The sequence below is a fragment of the Bidens hawaiensis genome, unplaced genomic scaffold (assembly GCF_021521415.1).
Source record: "Bidens hawaiensis isolate Kalapana, Puna unplaced genomic scaffold, B.hawaiensis_p1.1 tig00015249_1, whole genome shotgun sequence".
Taxonomy (NCBI): domain Eukaryota; kingdom Viridiplantae; phylum Streptophyta; class Magnoliopsida; order Asterales; family Asteraceae; genus Bidens; species Bidens hawaiensis.
In genome coordinates, this window is record NW_027492358.1 from 21,096 (window position 1) to 37,794 (window position 16,699).

Here is a 16,699-nt window from a genome sequence, read left to right on the forward strand (position 1 = left end):
GTTCAATCTCGAGTCGTTGAGGTGCAAAACAAAACGCACCATGCAAAACTGAAGATCCCAGTACCACCAAGCAAACATACAAAATTAACGGCAAATCACTCGAAGTTAAACAACCCGTTAAAGAGCATCTTCATAAGTTAAAATTTAAATATTCTTATGATCAAGAACATAGAGTATAACTTTTGGAATCATAGAAAAAAATAAAACAATACTTGCAGGCATTAGAGGTACCAACAAACAACAACCAGCCAACTTATTTTAACAACATATATATATTTATTTTGGTTTGATTTTATCAATTGTTGGCAAGTGGCAACTTCCAACATTTTATAATAATAACATTTTATAACAATTAAGTCATTGTTTTTGTCATAACAAGTGACAAGTGACTTAAATAGACAAGTATAAGTAGATCTTAACTAAAGATCCCGACACACAAATCCGGTTAACATAAAGGATTATATTACATATGTAACTGTTTATGTTTATGTTTATATATCTATATATATTTTTGTATGTTTGAAGGGTTTAAGATTACAACTAAAGGCGTATTAAGATAGATGGCGAAAAAGGGTCGTGGAATGTTTTATTATGCAGATGGCATAGATAAGGTGCTTATGTTATTCGGTACATTAGGTTGTCTTGGAGATGCGTTAATGTCTCCGCTTACTATGATAATCCTTAGCGGGATTCTTAACGAATATGGAAGTGGTGGTGTTTCTATCTCCGATGACGTGGTGAACAAGGTATGTATATATGAATATATGAACACTTTCTTGATACATAGTTTTCGTCTAAAATGTTGTTTGAACTTTGAACAAGAACCATTTTGGTTATAACTCGTTTTGACCTGAATCCAGTTTAACCCGTTAGCTTACATACCTCAACCGTTTCAAATGAATTAAAAAATAATGATTGTGATAACGTATATATGTGTATTGACATGTTTTTATCTTATAGTACGCGTTGAAGTTGCTCGCTCTTGCAATTGGCGTTGGAACGTCAGCTTTCATTGGTGAGTTTAGTTCCAAACTTTGTAAACAAAAAAAAACTAGTAGTTATTATGTCATTGTGACGAAATTGAAGCGGAATTCGGGTCCCACCGCTAGGCTAGATTGCGTATAAGCTCGTAACTCCACTTGTAGCCCAATTTATGTCAACTAACTATTGAATCAACTTCATATTAGTCATAACACATTAATTCTCATGTGTTATCACTACTTTCCAATTCAAAAGGACATTAATTCTCATGTGTTATCACTACTTTCCAATTCAAAAGGTAGCAGTGCAGCTTGTTGCATGCTTGCCTTCTGGTTCGATGTAATCACAACTGTGACCAAAATTTAGTGAATAACAATAATATAAATATGTGGGAAATTTTTTTTCTCATATTGACTCGTATTTTACAGAAGGAATTTGTTGGACAAGAACCGCTGAAAGACAAGCATCTCGTCTAAGGATGGAATACCTGAAGTCGGTACTTAGGCAAGAAGTCGGTTTCTTTGACACACAAGTTGGCTCTTCGACAAATTTTGAAGTTATTTCAACCATATCCGGTGATGCACAACTCATTCAAGACGTCATGGCCGATAAGGTTTAAATTTAGCTTATGTTAATATGCATCATAAAAGTATAAAACATATTTTCCACTTCATTGACATAAGTCACATAACTAACCATTAACCAAAATGTAATGTAGTTGCCCAACTGTGTGAATCACCTATCAGCAGTCGTATTCAGTATCATCGTGGCATTCATACTTTCGTGGCGGCTAGCCGTGGCAACCCTTCCTTTCGCATTGCTATTTGTGGGTCCCGTGTTAGGCATGGGGGCCTTACTAAAAGGTATTGGGATGAAAATGAAGGATGCATATGATAAAGGAGGTGGAATGGCGGATCAAGCAATCTCGTCGATCAGAATAGTTTATTCTTACGTTGGCGAACAACAAACGATTGATAAGTTTAGTCATGCGCTAGAGACGAGTATGAAGTTGGGTATCAAACAAGGATTAACAAAGGGGTTGATGATTGGAAGTATGGGGATGGTTTTCGTCACTTGGGCGTTCACCGCTTGGTTAGGAAGTTATCTCGTTACTCAGAAAGGAGAAAAAGGGGGTGCGGTTTTCGTTTCAGCGATTTGTATCATCATGGCGGGCTTGTAAGTCACTAACTTATTTAATTTGTTTTACGTACACTGTTGGAAACCATGCCTAAGAACACGGACACAAATATTTATTTTAGTAAGTTTGTATTAGATAAACATCTATACATTTAGTAAGTTTTTTTATTGAGTTAAGTGCCATTTTAGTACATGTGGTTTAACTAACTACGTAACTTTAGTACCTATTCTTTATTTTGTGCAAATGGCTACCTCGGTTTCAAAAAACTTGCAATTTTAGTACTTTTTTTAATTCCGTCTATATTCCTCCGTTAAGTCAGGGGCATTTAGGTAATTTTGCTTTTTCTCTATCTGTCTTCTACCCCATCTCCCCACAACCACACCACCATATTTTTATGTCTCCTCACCATTTCCGGCAAGATACCAACATATCTATGTTTAAATCCACAACTTCGATCGCTTTACATCCACAACCACAACAGCCTGAAATCCTACCACCATAACACTCACCCCCTCTTTCTCTTGCAATTCATCCACTACCACCATTAACCACCAAAACCTCCAACAACCGTAACGGAATCAGCCACCACTACATACGCCATCAATACCACCACATCATAAAATCAACACGAAACAACTGCAACAACCCAACAACCACCGTCGGACCGCCGCAACAACCAAACAACCACCGCCGGACCGCCGTAACAACCCAGCAGCCACCGTCGTACCGTCGCAACAACCAAATAACCACCGCCAGACCGCCGCAACAACCCAGCAGCCACCGCCGTACCGTCGCAACAACCAAATAACCATCTCCGGACCGCCGCAACAACCCAGCAGCCACCGCCGGACCGCCACCACTAACCCTAGGCACCATCCACCAGACCTGCCGCCACCAACTCTAACCTTACCTCCAATAACATGCTATGAGAATGCAAAAACACTTCAGATGTTTAGGGTTTGGATTTTGGGATTTAAGGAAAAGAATTTCAAAATGCCCATGATATAACAAGGAATTACCAAAATGCCCATGATTTAATGAACAAAATAAACGGTGTTAAAAAAAGTACCAAAATTTCAAGTTTTTTGAAACTGAGGTAACCACTTGCACAAAATAAAGAACATGTACTAAAGTTGCGTAGTTGACCAAACCACACTATAATGACACTTAACTCTTTTTTATTTGATCTCAACCAAGATCGACTCTTTCTTTCTTTATTATTGTTATTATTATTATTGACACTTGCACTTACATAACGCTAACCATCTATTTATACTAAACTAAAATCTTGCAGAACAAGTTAAACTATTCTTGGAAAGTAAATAATACTTAATATTTTTACCATAATATGAAAACGTGCCTAAATAAACATACTAATATACTTTCACTTAGCCCCTCAACTTTCTTGATAACACATTTCAGGATTAACTTTCAGTACACTGTCCTATTTCAGGTCAGCTATGAGTGCACTACCTAATGTCCCATTCATTTCAGAAGCGAAAGTCGCTACATCAAGAATGTTTGAAATGATCACACGCGTTCCACGCATAGATATTAACAAAACCAAGGGCAAAACACTGCCATCGGTGAAGGGTCACATCGAGTTTATAAGCGTTGACTTTTCGTACCCAGCACGACCCGACACTCCAGTCCTACAAGGGCTCAACCTACGGGTCAAGGCCGGGAAAACAATCGGCCTTGTGGGTGGTAGCGGGTCAGGAAAGTCAACGCTTATTTCGTTGCTAGAAAGATTCTATGATCCGGTCAAAGGAGACATACTTCTTGATGGACATAGAATAAAGGGTCTTAACCTTAAATGGTTAAGATCCCAAATGGGGTTAGTTAACCAAGAACCGGTTTTATTCGCAACATCGATTAAGGAAAACATACTTTTTGGCAACGAAGGTGTTTCGTCGGATCTTGTTGAGCTCGCAGCTAAAAAAGCAAACGCACACGAATTCATCATCAAACTACCCGAGTCTTATGAAACACAAGTTGGCCAGTTTGGGATGCAGTTGTCGGGTGGTCAAAAGCAACGAATCGCTATAGCGAGAGCTTTGCTTAAGGAACCCAAGATTCTTTTGTTAGATGAAGCAACAAGTGCTTTGGATTCGGAATCCGAAAGGGTTGTTCAAGAAGCTCTTGATCAAGCTTCGGTCGGAAGAACAACCATTATTGTTGCGCATAGGCTTACAACAATCCGTAAAGCGGATAAGATCGTGGTTCTCCAGTCTGGAAAAGTTGTCGAATCCGGGTCCCACGACGAATTAATGCAAATGGAAAATGGAGAAGGTGGGGCCTACTACCAAATGGTGCAGTTACAGCAAGCAGCTACAACTACCCAGGATGAAACCTTAGATAGTCAACATGCTAATAAACAAATGAGTATCACTGACAGACAGTTATATAAGGAAAGATATTATAATCCCGAAACACCAAGAACTCCGGCTAGTATGAGATCAAGCTTCACAAACAGCCCGATGTCACCTTTTAGCCCGATGGACTCCGTTAACATGGCTCATATGTATTCTTATGAAGAAAGTGACGATGAATATAAAGACGAAAAAAACTCTAATCCTTCACAATGGCGTTTGTTGAAAATGAACGCGCCCGAGTGGAAACGGGCCGTGTTAGGGTGTCTGGGAGCTAGTGGGTTCGGTGCTATAACGCCGATACACGCATATTGTTTAGGATCGGTTATATGGGTATATTTTTTACCAGACAAGTCGAAAGTAAGATCAGAAACCGCGGTTTATTGTTTTATCTTCATAGGTCTAGGAGCTCTTTGTTTTATCACAAATGTACTGCAACATTATAACTTTGCAGTGATGGGCGAACGCTTAACGAAAAGAGTACGCGAAAAGTTGCTTGAAAACGTGCTCACTTTTGAAGTCGGCTGGTTCGATAGAGATGAAAACACGAGTGCAGCCGTGTGTGCACGCCTTGCAACCGAAGCTAGCTTGATCCGGTCACTAGTTGGGGACAGAATCTCGTTACTCCTGCAAGTGTCCGTGAGTGCGTTTCTTTCGTTTCTGATTTCGTTAATAATCACTTGGAGAGTTGCAGCTGTCATGATCGCAGTCCAACCGTTGCTGATCGCCAGCATTTACTCCAAACTGAGTTTGATGAAGAGGTTGTCGTCGAAAGCAAAGAAGGCGCAAAACAAAGGAACACAGTTAGCAAGTGAAGCGGTTGTGAATCACAGAACGATTACCGCGTTTGTTTCTCAAGAAAGAATAATGAGATTATACGCAGAAACGCTGAAAGGACCGAGAAAAGAATGTATCAAACAGTCATGGTTTTCGGGTTTGGGTTTATGCGCGTCCCAGTTCATTACAACCGCTGCAATTTCATTGGCGTTTTGGTACGTTAGCCGAGTTTATTATCTGTTACAGTTTTTCGTAATTTGATTTGTCTTTTATCTTTTATGTATGTTTGTTAGTTATTATTCTATCTAGGGGTGTGCAGTACTGCAGTGTGCATGAAACCGAAAAAACTGATCACTAACTGTCAAAACTAGACGCTTTGGATTTATGTTTTTCATGAAAACCGAACCAAACTAAATGTATGAATTTACATTTTTAATTCTGAATGTTAAGTAATTTATAAAAAAATAAAAATAGTAAAACCAAAACTGCACCGTAACTGAAAGGTTTTCAAAAACATAAAAACCAAATTTTCGGTTTTGGTTTGAACTCAAAACTGACCCAAGCACACCCTTAATTTCTATTTGTGATATAAAAATATTATGTTAGTTATTAACATTTTATCATGTTTTTTCCAGTTTTACATTATTCGATTTATCATTTATCTTATATGTATATTTGTTAGTTATTATTCAATCTAGGGGTATGCATGAAACCATAAAAACTGATCCGTAACCAAAAAACTGACCCATACCTGAAAAAACCGACGGTTTGGCTTTATGCTTTTCGTAAATCCAAATTTGCGGTTCGGTTTTGCATGTGATTAAAACCGAACCAAACTGAATGTATGAATTTTTATTTTTAATTTTGAATGTTAAGTAATTTATAAAAAAATAATAAATAGTAAAACCGAAACCGCACCGTAACTGAACGGTTTTCAAAAACATAAAAACCGAATTTATGGTTTTGGTTTGAACTCAAAACCGACCCAGGCACCCGCTTAATTTCTATACATGATTTGAATATTATGTTAGTTATTAACATTTTATCATGATTATTACAGTTTCACATCATTTGATTTGTCATTTACGTATGTTTATTAGTTATTATTCAATCATAAAAACCATAAAAAAACTGTAATAAAAACTGTAATACAAGTCGTATGGAGCTTTGAATATAGTTATTAACATTTTATCATTATTATTAGTGGTTATCTTTATCATTATCCTTTGTATAATCTTACTGCATAAAGATATCTGGTTTTTAGTTATTCAATACATAGAAAATATTGTTCACCGCTAATTGGCGGACCTACACCAAATGTGTAGGTGTCGGCCGACCCCTTTGAATTTTTTTGAAAGGTATAATTAGGGGTGAAAACGAGCCGAGCTGAGCCCGAGCTCGACTAGGCTCGAGCTCGGCTCGTTTAACTTACACAGAGCTCGGCTCGTTTCGAGCTCTATATTCAAAGCTCGAGCTCGGCTCGTGAATGGATTTTGAAGCTCGAGCCGGCTCGTTTACTATTTATAAATTATTTTTCCACATAACTATAATTATTTTATATATTTTTTTCTATTATAACTTTATGTATAAAAGAATATATATTATTTAGTTATTTTTATTTATTTTTTCATAACATTATATTTATTAATTAATAATTATTAAATATATATTTTAAAAAAATTATATAAATGGCAAGCTCGTTTAGGCTCGCGAGCCGGCTCGAGCTCGATAAGTAAAGCTCGGGCTCGTTTATTAAAAGAGCTTATTTTTAGGCTTGAGCTCGGGCTCGATAAAGATCGTCTCGAACGAGCTTTTTAACGAGCTGATCTCGAGTAGCTCGCGAGCAGCTCGGCTCATTTGCACCCCTAGGTATATATATGTTAAAATCCCGATTGACCCCTATAAAATTTGACACCGACCCCCCTGAAAATTTTTCTTGGGTCCGTCACTGTCATCACCAGTGTCGTTTTTTAACCGTTCACTCGTTCAGGTACGGTGGGAGAGAGATGAACCGAGGGAATGTAACCGCGAAACAAATGTTTCAAGTATTCTTTATATTAATGACAACCGGCAAGAACATTGCAGACGCGGGAAGCATGAGTTCCGATCTAGCAAAAGGTGGCAGTGCAGTACGGTCCGTGTTAGCAGTACTCGATAGAAAAACCGAGATTAACCCCAATGACCCAAATGGGCTAACTGTTAAAAACATTAAAGGCGATATAGAGCTTAAAAGCATTTACTTTTCGTACCCGTCAAGACCCAAGCAAATGATATTCCAAGGACTTTCTTTAAAAATAGAAGCTGGGAAAACAGTTGCATTAGTGGGCCAGAGCGGGTCGGGTAAGTCCACTGTTATCGGGTTGATAGAGCGGTTTTATGACCCGTCAAGAGGCTGCATACTCATTGACCAAAAAGATGTGAAGAGTTATAATTTGCGAAACTTGAGAGCGCATATCGCGTTGGTGAGTCAAGAACCGACGCTTTTCGCTGGAAGTATTCGGTATAATATTGTGTATGGTAAAGAGGAAGCTAGTGAAGCTGAAATAAGGAAGGCTGCAAAACTTGCAAATGCTCATGAGTTTATAAGGTATGTTCATAAGTTTTACATGTAAAATATTCATATAAAAACTCATGGTCACATGTAAAAAAATTGTTTTTTTTTTCTTCAGAACTTTTGCATATAAACACATGTAAAAGGCGTTCTGATAAAAAAATACTTATTTTTGTAAATAAAAAAAAAGGAAAAAATAGTTCTTTTTAAACTGTTTTTTATACTTTTTTTTAGAAAAGAATAGTTTTATTTCTGAAAACGTCTTTTTCAAGCATAATAGCCTATTTATTTTTAATCGTCGAGATTGAACAAGTCAATTCAATCAAATCACTTGTATTAGTAAAGATACAAATTGATAAAAGAAAAAAGTTAAAAAGTCAATTTGAAGGTTCATTAGTTTCAGTTTATTTATTTTTTACTTTTATTGTGTGTTTATATGCAAAATCTAAAAAAAAAAATGTAAAAATGAGTTTTTACATGTAAAAATTTATAAAAAAAACTCATTTTAACAAGTAAAAAAAATTATGTTTGCGTAATTTTTTCAGAACTTTTGCATATAAACACATGTAAAACTTTTGCATATAAACACATGTAAAAGGCGACAAAAATTACTCATTTTTGTAAATAAAAAAAAGGAAAAAATAGTTACTTTTTTGTTACCTACCTTTTATACTTAAAAAAATAGTTTTAATTCTGAAAACAGCTTCTACAAGCATAATAGCCTATCTATATTCACTCGTCGAGATTGAACAAGTCAATGCAATCAGATCATTGCTTTAGTAAAGATACAAACTGATAAAAATAAAAATAAAACGAGTTCAAAAGTCAATTTGAAGGTTCATTAATTTCATTTTTTTTACTTTTATTGTGTTTTTATATGCAAAATCTTCAAAAAAAGATTTTTTAAAAATGAGTTTTTCACATGTAAAAACGAAACTTTTACATGTGAAACACATGGTTCTCTGTTCCACACTTTTTTGTGGTCCCCCAACGAAATGTCGGTCCCTTTAACTTTAAATATTATAAAAACACTATTTTATGATTTTATCTTCTAATGGAAATGAATATAACATATAATATCAATGTAGTTCAATGAAAGATGGATATGAAACATATTGTGGAGAAAGAGGAGTCCAACTATCAGGTGGCCAAAAGCAAAGAATAGCACTTGCAAGAGCAATACTCAAGAATCCAACTATTCTTCTTTTAGATGAAGCCACAAGTGCACTTGACAGTGTATCCGAGAACCTCGTCCAGGAAGCGTTGGAGAAAATGATGGTCGGTAGGACTTGCGTGGTCGTGGCTCATCGGTTATCAACTATACAAAAATCCGACTCGATATCAGTGATCAAGAATGGGAAAGTTGTGGAACAAGGGTCACATAATGAGTTGCTTTCATTGGGGAGTAATGGGGCGTATAGCGCGCTTATTAAGTTGCAACATTTGTGAGGATTTGAAAATGTTTGTAGAGTTTTCTAGTATGGTTATAGGTTTGATGTTAGAAACATGGAAGTGTTATAGATTGTCATGGTTATGTTCAAGCCATCATAGTTCACAAACACATGTTATTGACTATTGTGTTCATGTTAAGGGTGTACACAGTTTAGTATAGGTCGTTTGGGCAAAAAGTGAACCAAAAACGCAACTTTGGTATTTGAATTTTTTAAAACCATTCACTTTTGTTTTTTCGGTTTCGTTTTTTTTTTCATTTGGGCTTGAAATTTTTGGGCCGAAAAAAAACTTGGGCCAAAGTAATGAATTTAGGCCTAAATCATTTGGTTATTTAATAACTAACTGATTATCATACATTTGGGCTAACAATAGGCGAGTTACATATTTAGTAAATTTTCAATAATTTAATATACAAACATAAAAAAAAATGGAAATCTATAAATTTGGTTTGGTCTTTTTCAGCTTTTCAGTTTTTATGACATGCAAAAACAAAACCGAATTGTAAGTTCGGTTATTGCAAAAACATAAAACCAAACCGTCTGGATTTTGTTTCAGTTTGGTTTTTTCGGTTTGATGCACACATCCTAGCGCATGTTTTTCTTGGATAGTTATCAAGAAATTTTTAGATGATCATATTACAAAGCTAATTGTAACATATATTGTGTTAATTATCAACATGCATGTAGTCATGTAGATTAACAAAAAATCACAAATACCAAAATCACCTCAAACGCTCACTCATGCATTTCATCAAGCATAGCACATATTAAATCCAATGTAGTAACATTAAACTATAATCAGTTTATCCCAAATCCACGTATTTTAACTTTGGTTTATTGGATATCAATATGAAAAATGATATTGACCGATAATAATCTTTATTCATTTTATCGTCATCGGCGGTACCAAATTTAAAAAAGTTGGACCCCAATGGTCCCCTGTTAAAAAGGATTTAACGCCGTAATATTTTTTCCGAATTTCGAACTAATGTTTTAAGGCTTTTGATCAGAAGGAGGATGCGTGTTGATTGACGTAAAACTCAGCTCGAAACGGTGATCCAAACGTCTTGATTTTTGTTAATTGTAAACTTAAACACCCGAATTGAAGCATTGTTTCGATTCAGTTAATTCGGTTTTCTGCTCACCCTACTACATATACGCATCTAACTTAATAAAACGAAGATAAAGGCGTTTATGTGTAACTTTATTCAAACTACAAGGGCTAAAATAATATCCAGTCTACACCTTACAACCGTCTTTTAACAACTTAGGGTTTATAAAGATTCATACATAACCACCACAACACACGGCGGCGAACAGAAACACCCGCCGTACCAACCATGCCGGCAACCGAGATCACCGCGGACGCCTTATCCGCGTCCGGCCGTTCGTCCGAAAAGATAAGCCTACCAACACTCCAATCCAAAATGAAATGCGATCCAGAAGGCTATGAAACCGAGCTAACGCTAGTATACAACCAATTCAAGTCGTCCGTACAGTTATTTCAGCAACAGGCGGCGTTAAACTTCACTTCAGCTGTTACCGGTGGCGTTGGAAGTGATCCGAATGTTGCGAAAGACCTCGGTGACCGTGCGATGTTTTTAGCTCACGTTACGCCGTTTTATCCGGTTCAGCTGGTGGAGTATCCGGTTCAGCTTGTGGAGTTTTTGAAGTCGGCTGCTCGTGTGCTGCCGTCGGCGCTTCGGGTTACGGTTACGCAGGCGTTGATTCTTATGCTTAATCGGAAGGTATTGTTTAGTTTGTTAATTATTATTATTATTATTATTATTATTATTATTATTATTATTATTATTATTATTATTATTATTATTATTATTGTTATTGTTATATATTGTGCTAGAGTTTATATAACATTATTGAGGTAGGCTTTGTATAGTATAAGCAGTGTTGTAAAAATAGGTGTGGGCGGCTGAGTAACGAGTTCATTCAGCTCGGTTGACATTATTTAGAATTGGTCAAACTTGTTAGGGACTTAGGACTGGCAATACATGTTAGACACGACACAATAAGACAGAAATACTTGTGGTGATAGATAGGGGTGTAAACAAGTCGAGCTGAGCCTGAGCTCAATTAGGCTTGAGCTTGGCTTGTAAGTAATGAGAGCTTGAGCTTGGCTTGTTTTGAGCTTTTTTTTCTAAAGCTCGAGTTTGTGAGCTCTTTTTGCAAGCTTGGGCTCGGATTGGCTCAGTTTGTTTATTGTTTATGAATTAATTTACACATGTTTTCAATTAATTTTATATGTTTTGAGAAAACAACTTTAAACAAGCTTAAGTTTGGCTTGGGCTCGTTTAATATATTAAACAAGTTAAAGTTTGGGTTGACGCTCGATCATGCAGTGTAAAATTATAATATATATATGTTCAAAAGAGGTAAAACTTAAAAATACACAAGGCTTGACAAGCTTTAACGAGGTTCCCATACAAGGCTCGATAACTAAAAGATCTTTATTTGACGCTCAGTTTTGCTCGAGCTTTTATCGATTCCAGCTCGAGTAGCTCTCGAGCGACTCAACTTGTTTTGCACACCTAGTGCTAGAATAGGGGTGCTAAACACGAACCTGTTTAGAAATTAGTTAACTCGACACGACCTATTTAGGAACCTGTTTAGGGACACGATAAACAATACGTCTGTGTTGAAACAAAATTTGCCAAAAGTTCATATAAGTTTAATTAATACATAAATATATAATCTTTAACATGTGTGTAACCTATCAGGATACAAGTTTAAACAGGTCGACCTATTTAAGACACGAAACCTGTTAAGCTCAAACCCAAACGGCCAAACCTAATAATATTCATGTAGTGTTAACAAGATCGTGTTGGAAACTGCCAGCTCCAAAACTCGTAGCTAGTGCCGAGTCGGTCCAACTTGTTCAATTTGGAATTTAGCTCTTTTTTTACCGATGCTCATGTTTTTCATGTATTTTCTCTGTTTGTTGTTTTTTTAAACTGATTTTTGGGGTTTTTCATGAAGATATCTTGGAAGGAAAACGAGAATTAATATATTACTATGTTTATAATATTAAAGGAATATATCAATTTTTGAAATACTATTTGAACATGTATCCTTTATATTTATATTCATATTCACATATTTTGTTACAAGTGTTAGTAAACTTATGAAGTTTGACATAATTATATAATTTCCTGAAAATTGTTTTTTCAATAATTTACCATGTTTATGCCGAGTACTCGCAACTCCACGGTCGAACGACCTAGCATTGCCTAGCGACTTCTGCATCCATGATTATAAGCAATATGATTTGATTATATAGAGAAGTTGAAATTGTTTTTTGGTCGAACTGATTATATGGTTCTATCATGTTTCTGGTTTGACGTGGAATTTTGTGTTATAATAGATTATTGCTATCAAGGAGACTCTTCCATTGTTCATGGAGCTTCAGGTTTTGAGTGACAAGCCTTTAAAATTACTGGCATTCTCGCATGTCATTCATAGTATTAGGCGGATGAATCAGAAACACAAGAATGAAACAGAAAACAGGGCACTTCAAAGTATTTTATTCTCAATGCTACAGGTATGTAATTGTAGTTGTTTCTGCTGCTTTTTATATCTCATTTTATACTATTACTTATGATCCATAACATATGGTTTTATGGTGTTTTAGGAAGAGGATGAAAAGAAAGCAATGAGGTCACTCGTCACTATATGTGATCTTCATAGGAGGAAGGTTTGGTTTGATGATAGAACAGCCAATGCTATATGCCGGGCCTGTTTTCATCCATCGTCAAGGTTTATTTAATAATATTCATGTTTAAAAAATCTAGTAAATGCATGATATGTAATGTACTTACACTGATATTTGTTTTGTGATCAGGGTTATGATTGCTGCTCTATCATTTCTTCTTGATTATGAAAAAATTGAGCAAGAAAATGACAGTGATGAGTCGAGTGACGAAGAAGAACCAACACACCAACCTCATGTAGTTGTGAGTAAAGAGGCCATTTACAAGGTTAGTTGCTTAATTTGTGGCATTTATTTGATTTAAAGGTTGATATTTTTGTCAAGAAACACGTTTTAATGGGCAATTTTTACTCTTTCATTAATTTAGGCGAAAAACACAGGAACAACGTCTAGTAAAAAGAAGAAGAAAGCAAAGTTGCAGCGTGTAATTCGGAGCATGAAAAAACAGCAACGTATATCTTCAGAGCGTGATAATAACCTGAATTATTATTCACCTTTGACCTCTTTGACAGACCCTCAAGTATGTCTCGACACTTATTTTATTTATATTAAAGAAATAAATCAAGTGTTTTGAGTTCTATAATCTATCTACAGGGATTTGCTGAGAAGCTGTTCTCGAAACTTCAAACTTGTAAAGAACGGTTTGAGGTAATTATTTACGCATTTTTCTTCTGCAGATTGGTTAATTGAAGATAAAAACATGTTTATTATTCTGGCTTACATATTCGTTGTATTATTGTAGATAAAAATGATGATTGTGAAAGTAGTTGCTCGCACTGTTGGCCTTCATAGATTGATTTTGTTGAACTTTTATCCTTTTCTTCAGAAGTATGTTCAGGTATTGTATCCCCTGAAAGCCTTCTATTTATCACTTATCTTCACAAATCACAAGCATTATGCTTTTTATATGTTACCTGCATTCAAATATCATTCTCGTTACTTATATTTGCAGCCCCATCAAAGGGATGTGACAAACTTGCTAGCAGCAGCTGTTCAAGCCTGTCATGATATGGTATCCACTATAACTTATCAAATCTTCATTATAAGTCATTTTAAGTGAAATTATTTGTTTATTCCTTGTGTCCACTACATCATAATTGATCAAATTATATCTGGACCAGGTGCCGCCTGATGCAGTCGAACCATTGTTTAAACAAATAGTCAATCAATTCGTGCATGATCGCTCACGTACAGAGGTATTTATAATTTTATTTTCAATTATATTATTTTTCCATAACGTGATGTAAATGTTTCAGTTAAATTCCAATATTGTTCCCCCCTTTGTAGTCAATTGCTGTTGGATTGAATGTTGTGCGGGAAATATGTTTGAGAATTCCTTTGGTAAGCTTTCTGTTGTTTGTTCTTGTACACATGTTTACATGTTACTTAAGTAGAATAACAGATTTTCGGTTAAACAGAAAAGAAGGTTATGCCTTTCTAATTTTTTTTCTGTTTATTAGTTAATGACAGAAGACTTGCTGCAAGACCTTGTGCTATACAAGAAATCACATGAGAAAGCAGTTTCATCTGCAGCTCGTTCACTTATTTCGTTGTTTAGAGAGGTGATATAGAAAGAATTATTATATGATTTCTATCTATATATGTATCTATATACACGTGTATGCTAGAATAATGTGGCTAATGAAATTGGTTTTTCAGATTTGTCCTTCACTACTTGTAAAGAAAGACCGAGGGCGCCCGACTGATCCAAAGGCTAAACCGAAAGCATTTGGTGAGGTCACTGTTCCCAGTGATGTTCCCGGTGCTGAATTACTTCAGGATGATGTCGGCGATGATGCCAGCAGTTCTTCCGATATGGATGATATCTTAAATGATGAAGATGATGCCAATAGTGATGATAATGATGTCAGCATTCGTGATGGCGGTTCAGAGCTTAACTCTGAAATTGGTGATGACGAAGATGAAGATGAAGATGAAGATGATGATGGTGAAGATGATGATGATACACTGATGGGAAGTGAAGATGATGTAATGTCAGAAGATGAAGGTGATGTTTCAGTTAGTGACAACGATGATGTGAAAAGCGTTGGTGAAAGCAAAGGGCAAAAGCGTAAATTTGCTGATTTCGATGAACAACTTGATTCTGCCAATCAAAGTCTCCGGGCTCTTAAAAGGCTAGCAGGAGCTAAATTAGAGGAGAATAATGATACTTTGGATGTAACAGATGGTATTCTTTCAAACGAGGATTTCCAAAGAATCAAAGAACTAAAAGTAAGTTTCATTTTTACAACAGAAAATATTATTCTGTTTTTCATGCGAATTATAATATCCGATTTGTGAAAACAGGCAAAGAAGGAAGCGAAGCTTGCATTGACTAACCATGGATTATTGAAGAAAGGTTTGGATCCAAAATCAGAGCATTTTAAAGTCCCGAGTTCTGATCAACTCAGTTTGAAACGAGTGGATGGATACTCGCTTGAAGTAAGTTTTTCTAATAGTTTAACTCGGTTTCTTCTAAAGCTAATTTCAACTTGTTTGGCCGGTTTATATTAACGGTAATTATTTGTAGGCTAACATAAGGAAAAAGATGACCAAGGAAGAAAGGATGGCGTTAATTAAAGCAGGAAGAGAAGAGACAGGGACGTATCAAGCACGGGCTGCTGTTAAGCGGAAAAAGGTACGTTTTTAATATTTTGTATCTTGTTATTTATTTTTTTAGTTACTGAATTTTGTTAACACTGATTAATTTATAATGATTGATAGACTGGTGGGTTAAGCAACCGGCAAAAGGAACATAAAAAGGCCATGCCATTGGTTGCCAAGAGATCAAAGATTGCAAGAGTAAAACGTCAGAAAAAGATAAAGCAACGAGGCGCCGACAAACAGTTCAGAGGCCGTAAAGCCTGGAAATGATCCGTCGTCTTGGTAGTCTATTCACAATTTTGCTCTAAATTTTATTTCCTGTCATTTATTTATCGCCTTTTTTAGTTCTTTCGACGGTGAGTGTTTTTGTTGCCAACATGGACAAACTATGTTGATGTTTTTTTTAAGTCAAGCTTTTATACATTGATTGCCGCTATCTACTATTTTTTATGTATAAAGTTTCGCAGTGACATGTCATACGCACGAAGTCATTTATAGTGACTTCGATTATTTTTTAAAAGTAGGTTTTAAGTTGCAATGTTTAAATCCAACATAAATGGTGCATCAGAAATCTTGGTTGTGACGACTAGATGTGTATATGCACGTTTGCTAGAGTGTTTTATTTCGGCTTGAAGCGAATGGGATTGCTTGGTTCATTTGATATCATATTCGCTTAATAAGTTAGCGGGGCTATCAATGGGCATTTCTCTTGTTTAATTGTTTACAATCGTGAAAACACCCGCATAAAGAATAATTAGTGATAGCTTCTTCTTGTTAATATAATACCGCCATCAACTTGTTTGTACATAAAAGGAAAGTGTTTGTTCAAACAAAAAGACAGTGAAATGAAATGTGTGATAGATGTTGTCACTAATTATTAATCAAAAAGATGGTGCAATTAATTAATGTAGTGAGTGAGCCATCCTATCTAATTATTAGAATATGATATTGATATTTTGATAATCAGTTTATAAATTTGTGCTAAAACGGTGAATTTTCTTCTTCTAAGAAACATTTTTTTTTCATTTGTGTTGGAATTGCATGATTATAAGGTAACTAATTATTGTTATCGTCAAATTGTGTCAACACAAAATCCTAACA

The 16,699-nt window shown here is 35.7% G+C and overlaps 2 protein-coding genes across 3 annotated transcripts; both read left to right on the forward strand.

The window, feature by feature from the left end:
- Window positions 1-530: 530 nt before the first annotated feature.
- LOC143548755 (putative multidrug resistance protein) lies at window positions 531-9,320 on the forward strand. Its single transcript, XM_077039844.1, has 7 exons — window positions 531-746; window positions 961-1,015; window positions 1,410-1,594; window positions 1,700-2,157; window positions 3,573-5,483; window positions 7,259-7,855; window positions 8,908-9,320. Exons 1-7 carry the CDS (start codon window positions 561-563, stop codon window positions 9,266-9,268), a joined length of 3,753 nt encoding a protein of 1,250 aa, XP_076895959.1. The 5' UTR covers window positions 531-560; the 3' UTR covers window positions 9,269-9,320.
- Window positions 9,321-10,574: 1,254 nt separating this feature from the next.
- On the forward strand, window positions 10,575-15,980 carry LOC143548768 (uncharacterized). 2 transcript variants are annotated; one of them, XM_077039855.1, is made up of 16 exons: window positions 10,575-11,018; window positions 12,650-12,826; window positions 12,917-13,041; window positions 13,127-13,262; window positions 13,362-13,514; window positions 13,589-13,642; window positions 13,737-13,832; window positions 13,947-14,006; window positions 14,116-14,190; window positions 14,282-14,335; window positions 14,455-14,556; window positions 14,654-14,903; window positions 14,934-15,226; window positions 15,302-15,436; window positions 15,525-15,632; window positions 15,719-15,980. In XM_077039855.1, the coding sequence occupies exons 1-16, from the start codon at window positions 10,611-10,613 to the stop codon at window positions 15,866-15,868; spliced, it is 2,376 nt and encodes a 791-aa protein (XP_076895970.1). In that variant the 5' UTR covers window positions 10,575-10,610; the 3' UTR covers window positions 15,869-15,980. The 2 variants fall into 2 exon arrangements, with proteins under 2 accessions (XP_076895970.1, XP_076895969.1); XM_077039854.1 differs by having other exon boundaries at window positions 14,654-15,226.
- Window positions 15,981-16,699: the final 719 nt, after the last annotated feature.

Bases quoted from the DNA above. Each gene is read 5' to 3' on its own strand.
- LOC143548755 (XM_077039844.1), top strand. From the start codon at position 561: ATGGCGAAAAAGGGTCGTGGAATGTTTTATTATGCAGATGGCATAGAT. The intron at 5,484-7,258 runs GTACGTTAGCCG...TCACTCGTTCAG, and splicing joins GCAATTTCATTGGCGTTTTG to GTACGGTGGGAGAGAGATGA. The intron at 7,856-8,907 runs GTATGTTCATAA...ATATCAATGTAG, and splicing joins AATGCTCATGAGTTTATAAG to TTCAATGAAAGATGGATATG.
- LOC143548768 (XM_077039854.1), top strand. From the start codon at position 10,611: ATGCCGGCAACCGAGATCACCGCGGACGCCTTATCCGCGTCCGGCCGT. The intron at 14,557-14,653 runs GTGATATAGAAA...TTGGTTTTTCAG, and splicing joins TTATTTCGTTGTTTAGAGAG to ATTTGTCCTTCACTACTTGT. The intron at 15,227-15,301 runs GTAAGTTTCATT...TTGTGAAAACAG, and splicing joins AAAGAATCAAAGAACTAAAA to GCAAAGAAGGAAGCGAAGCT.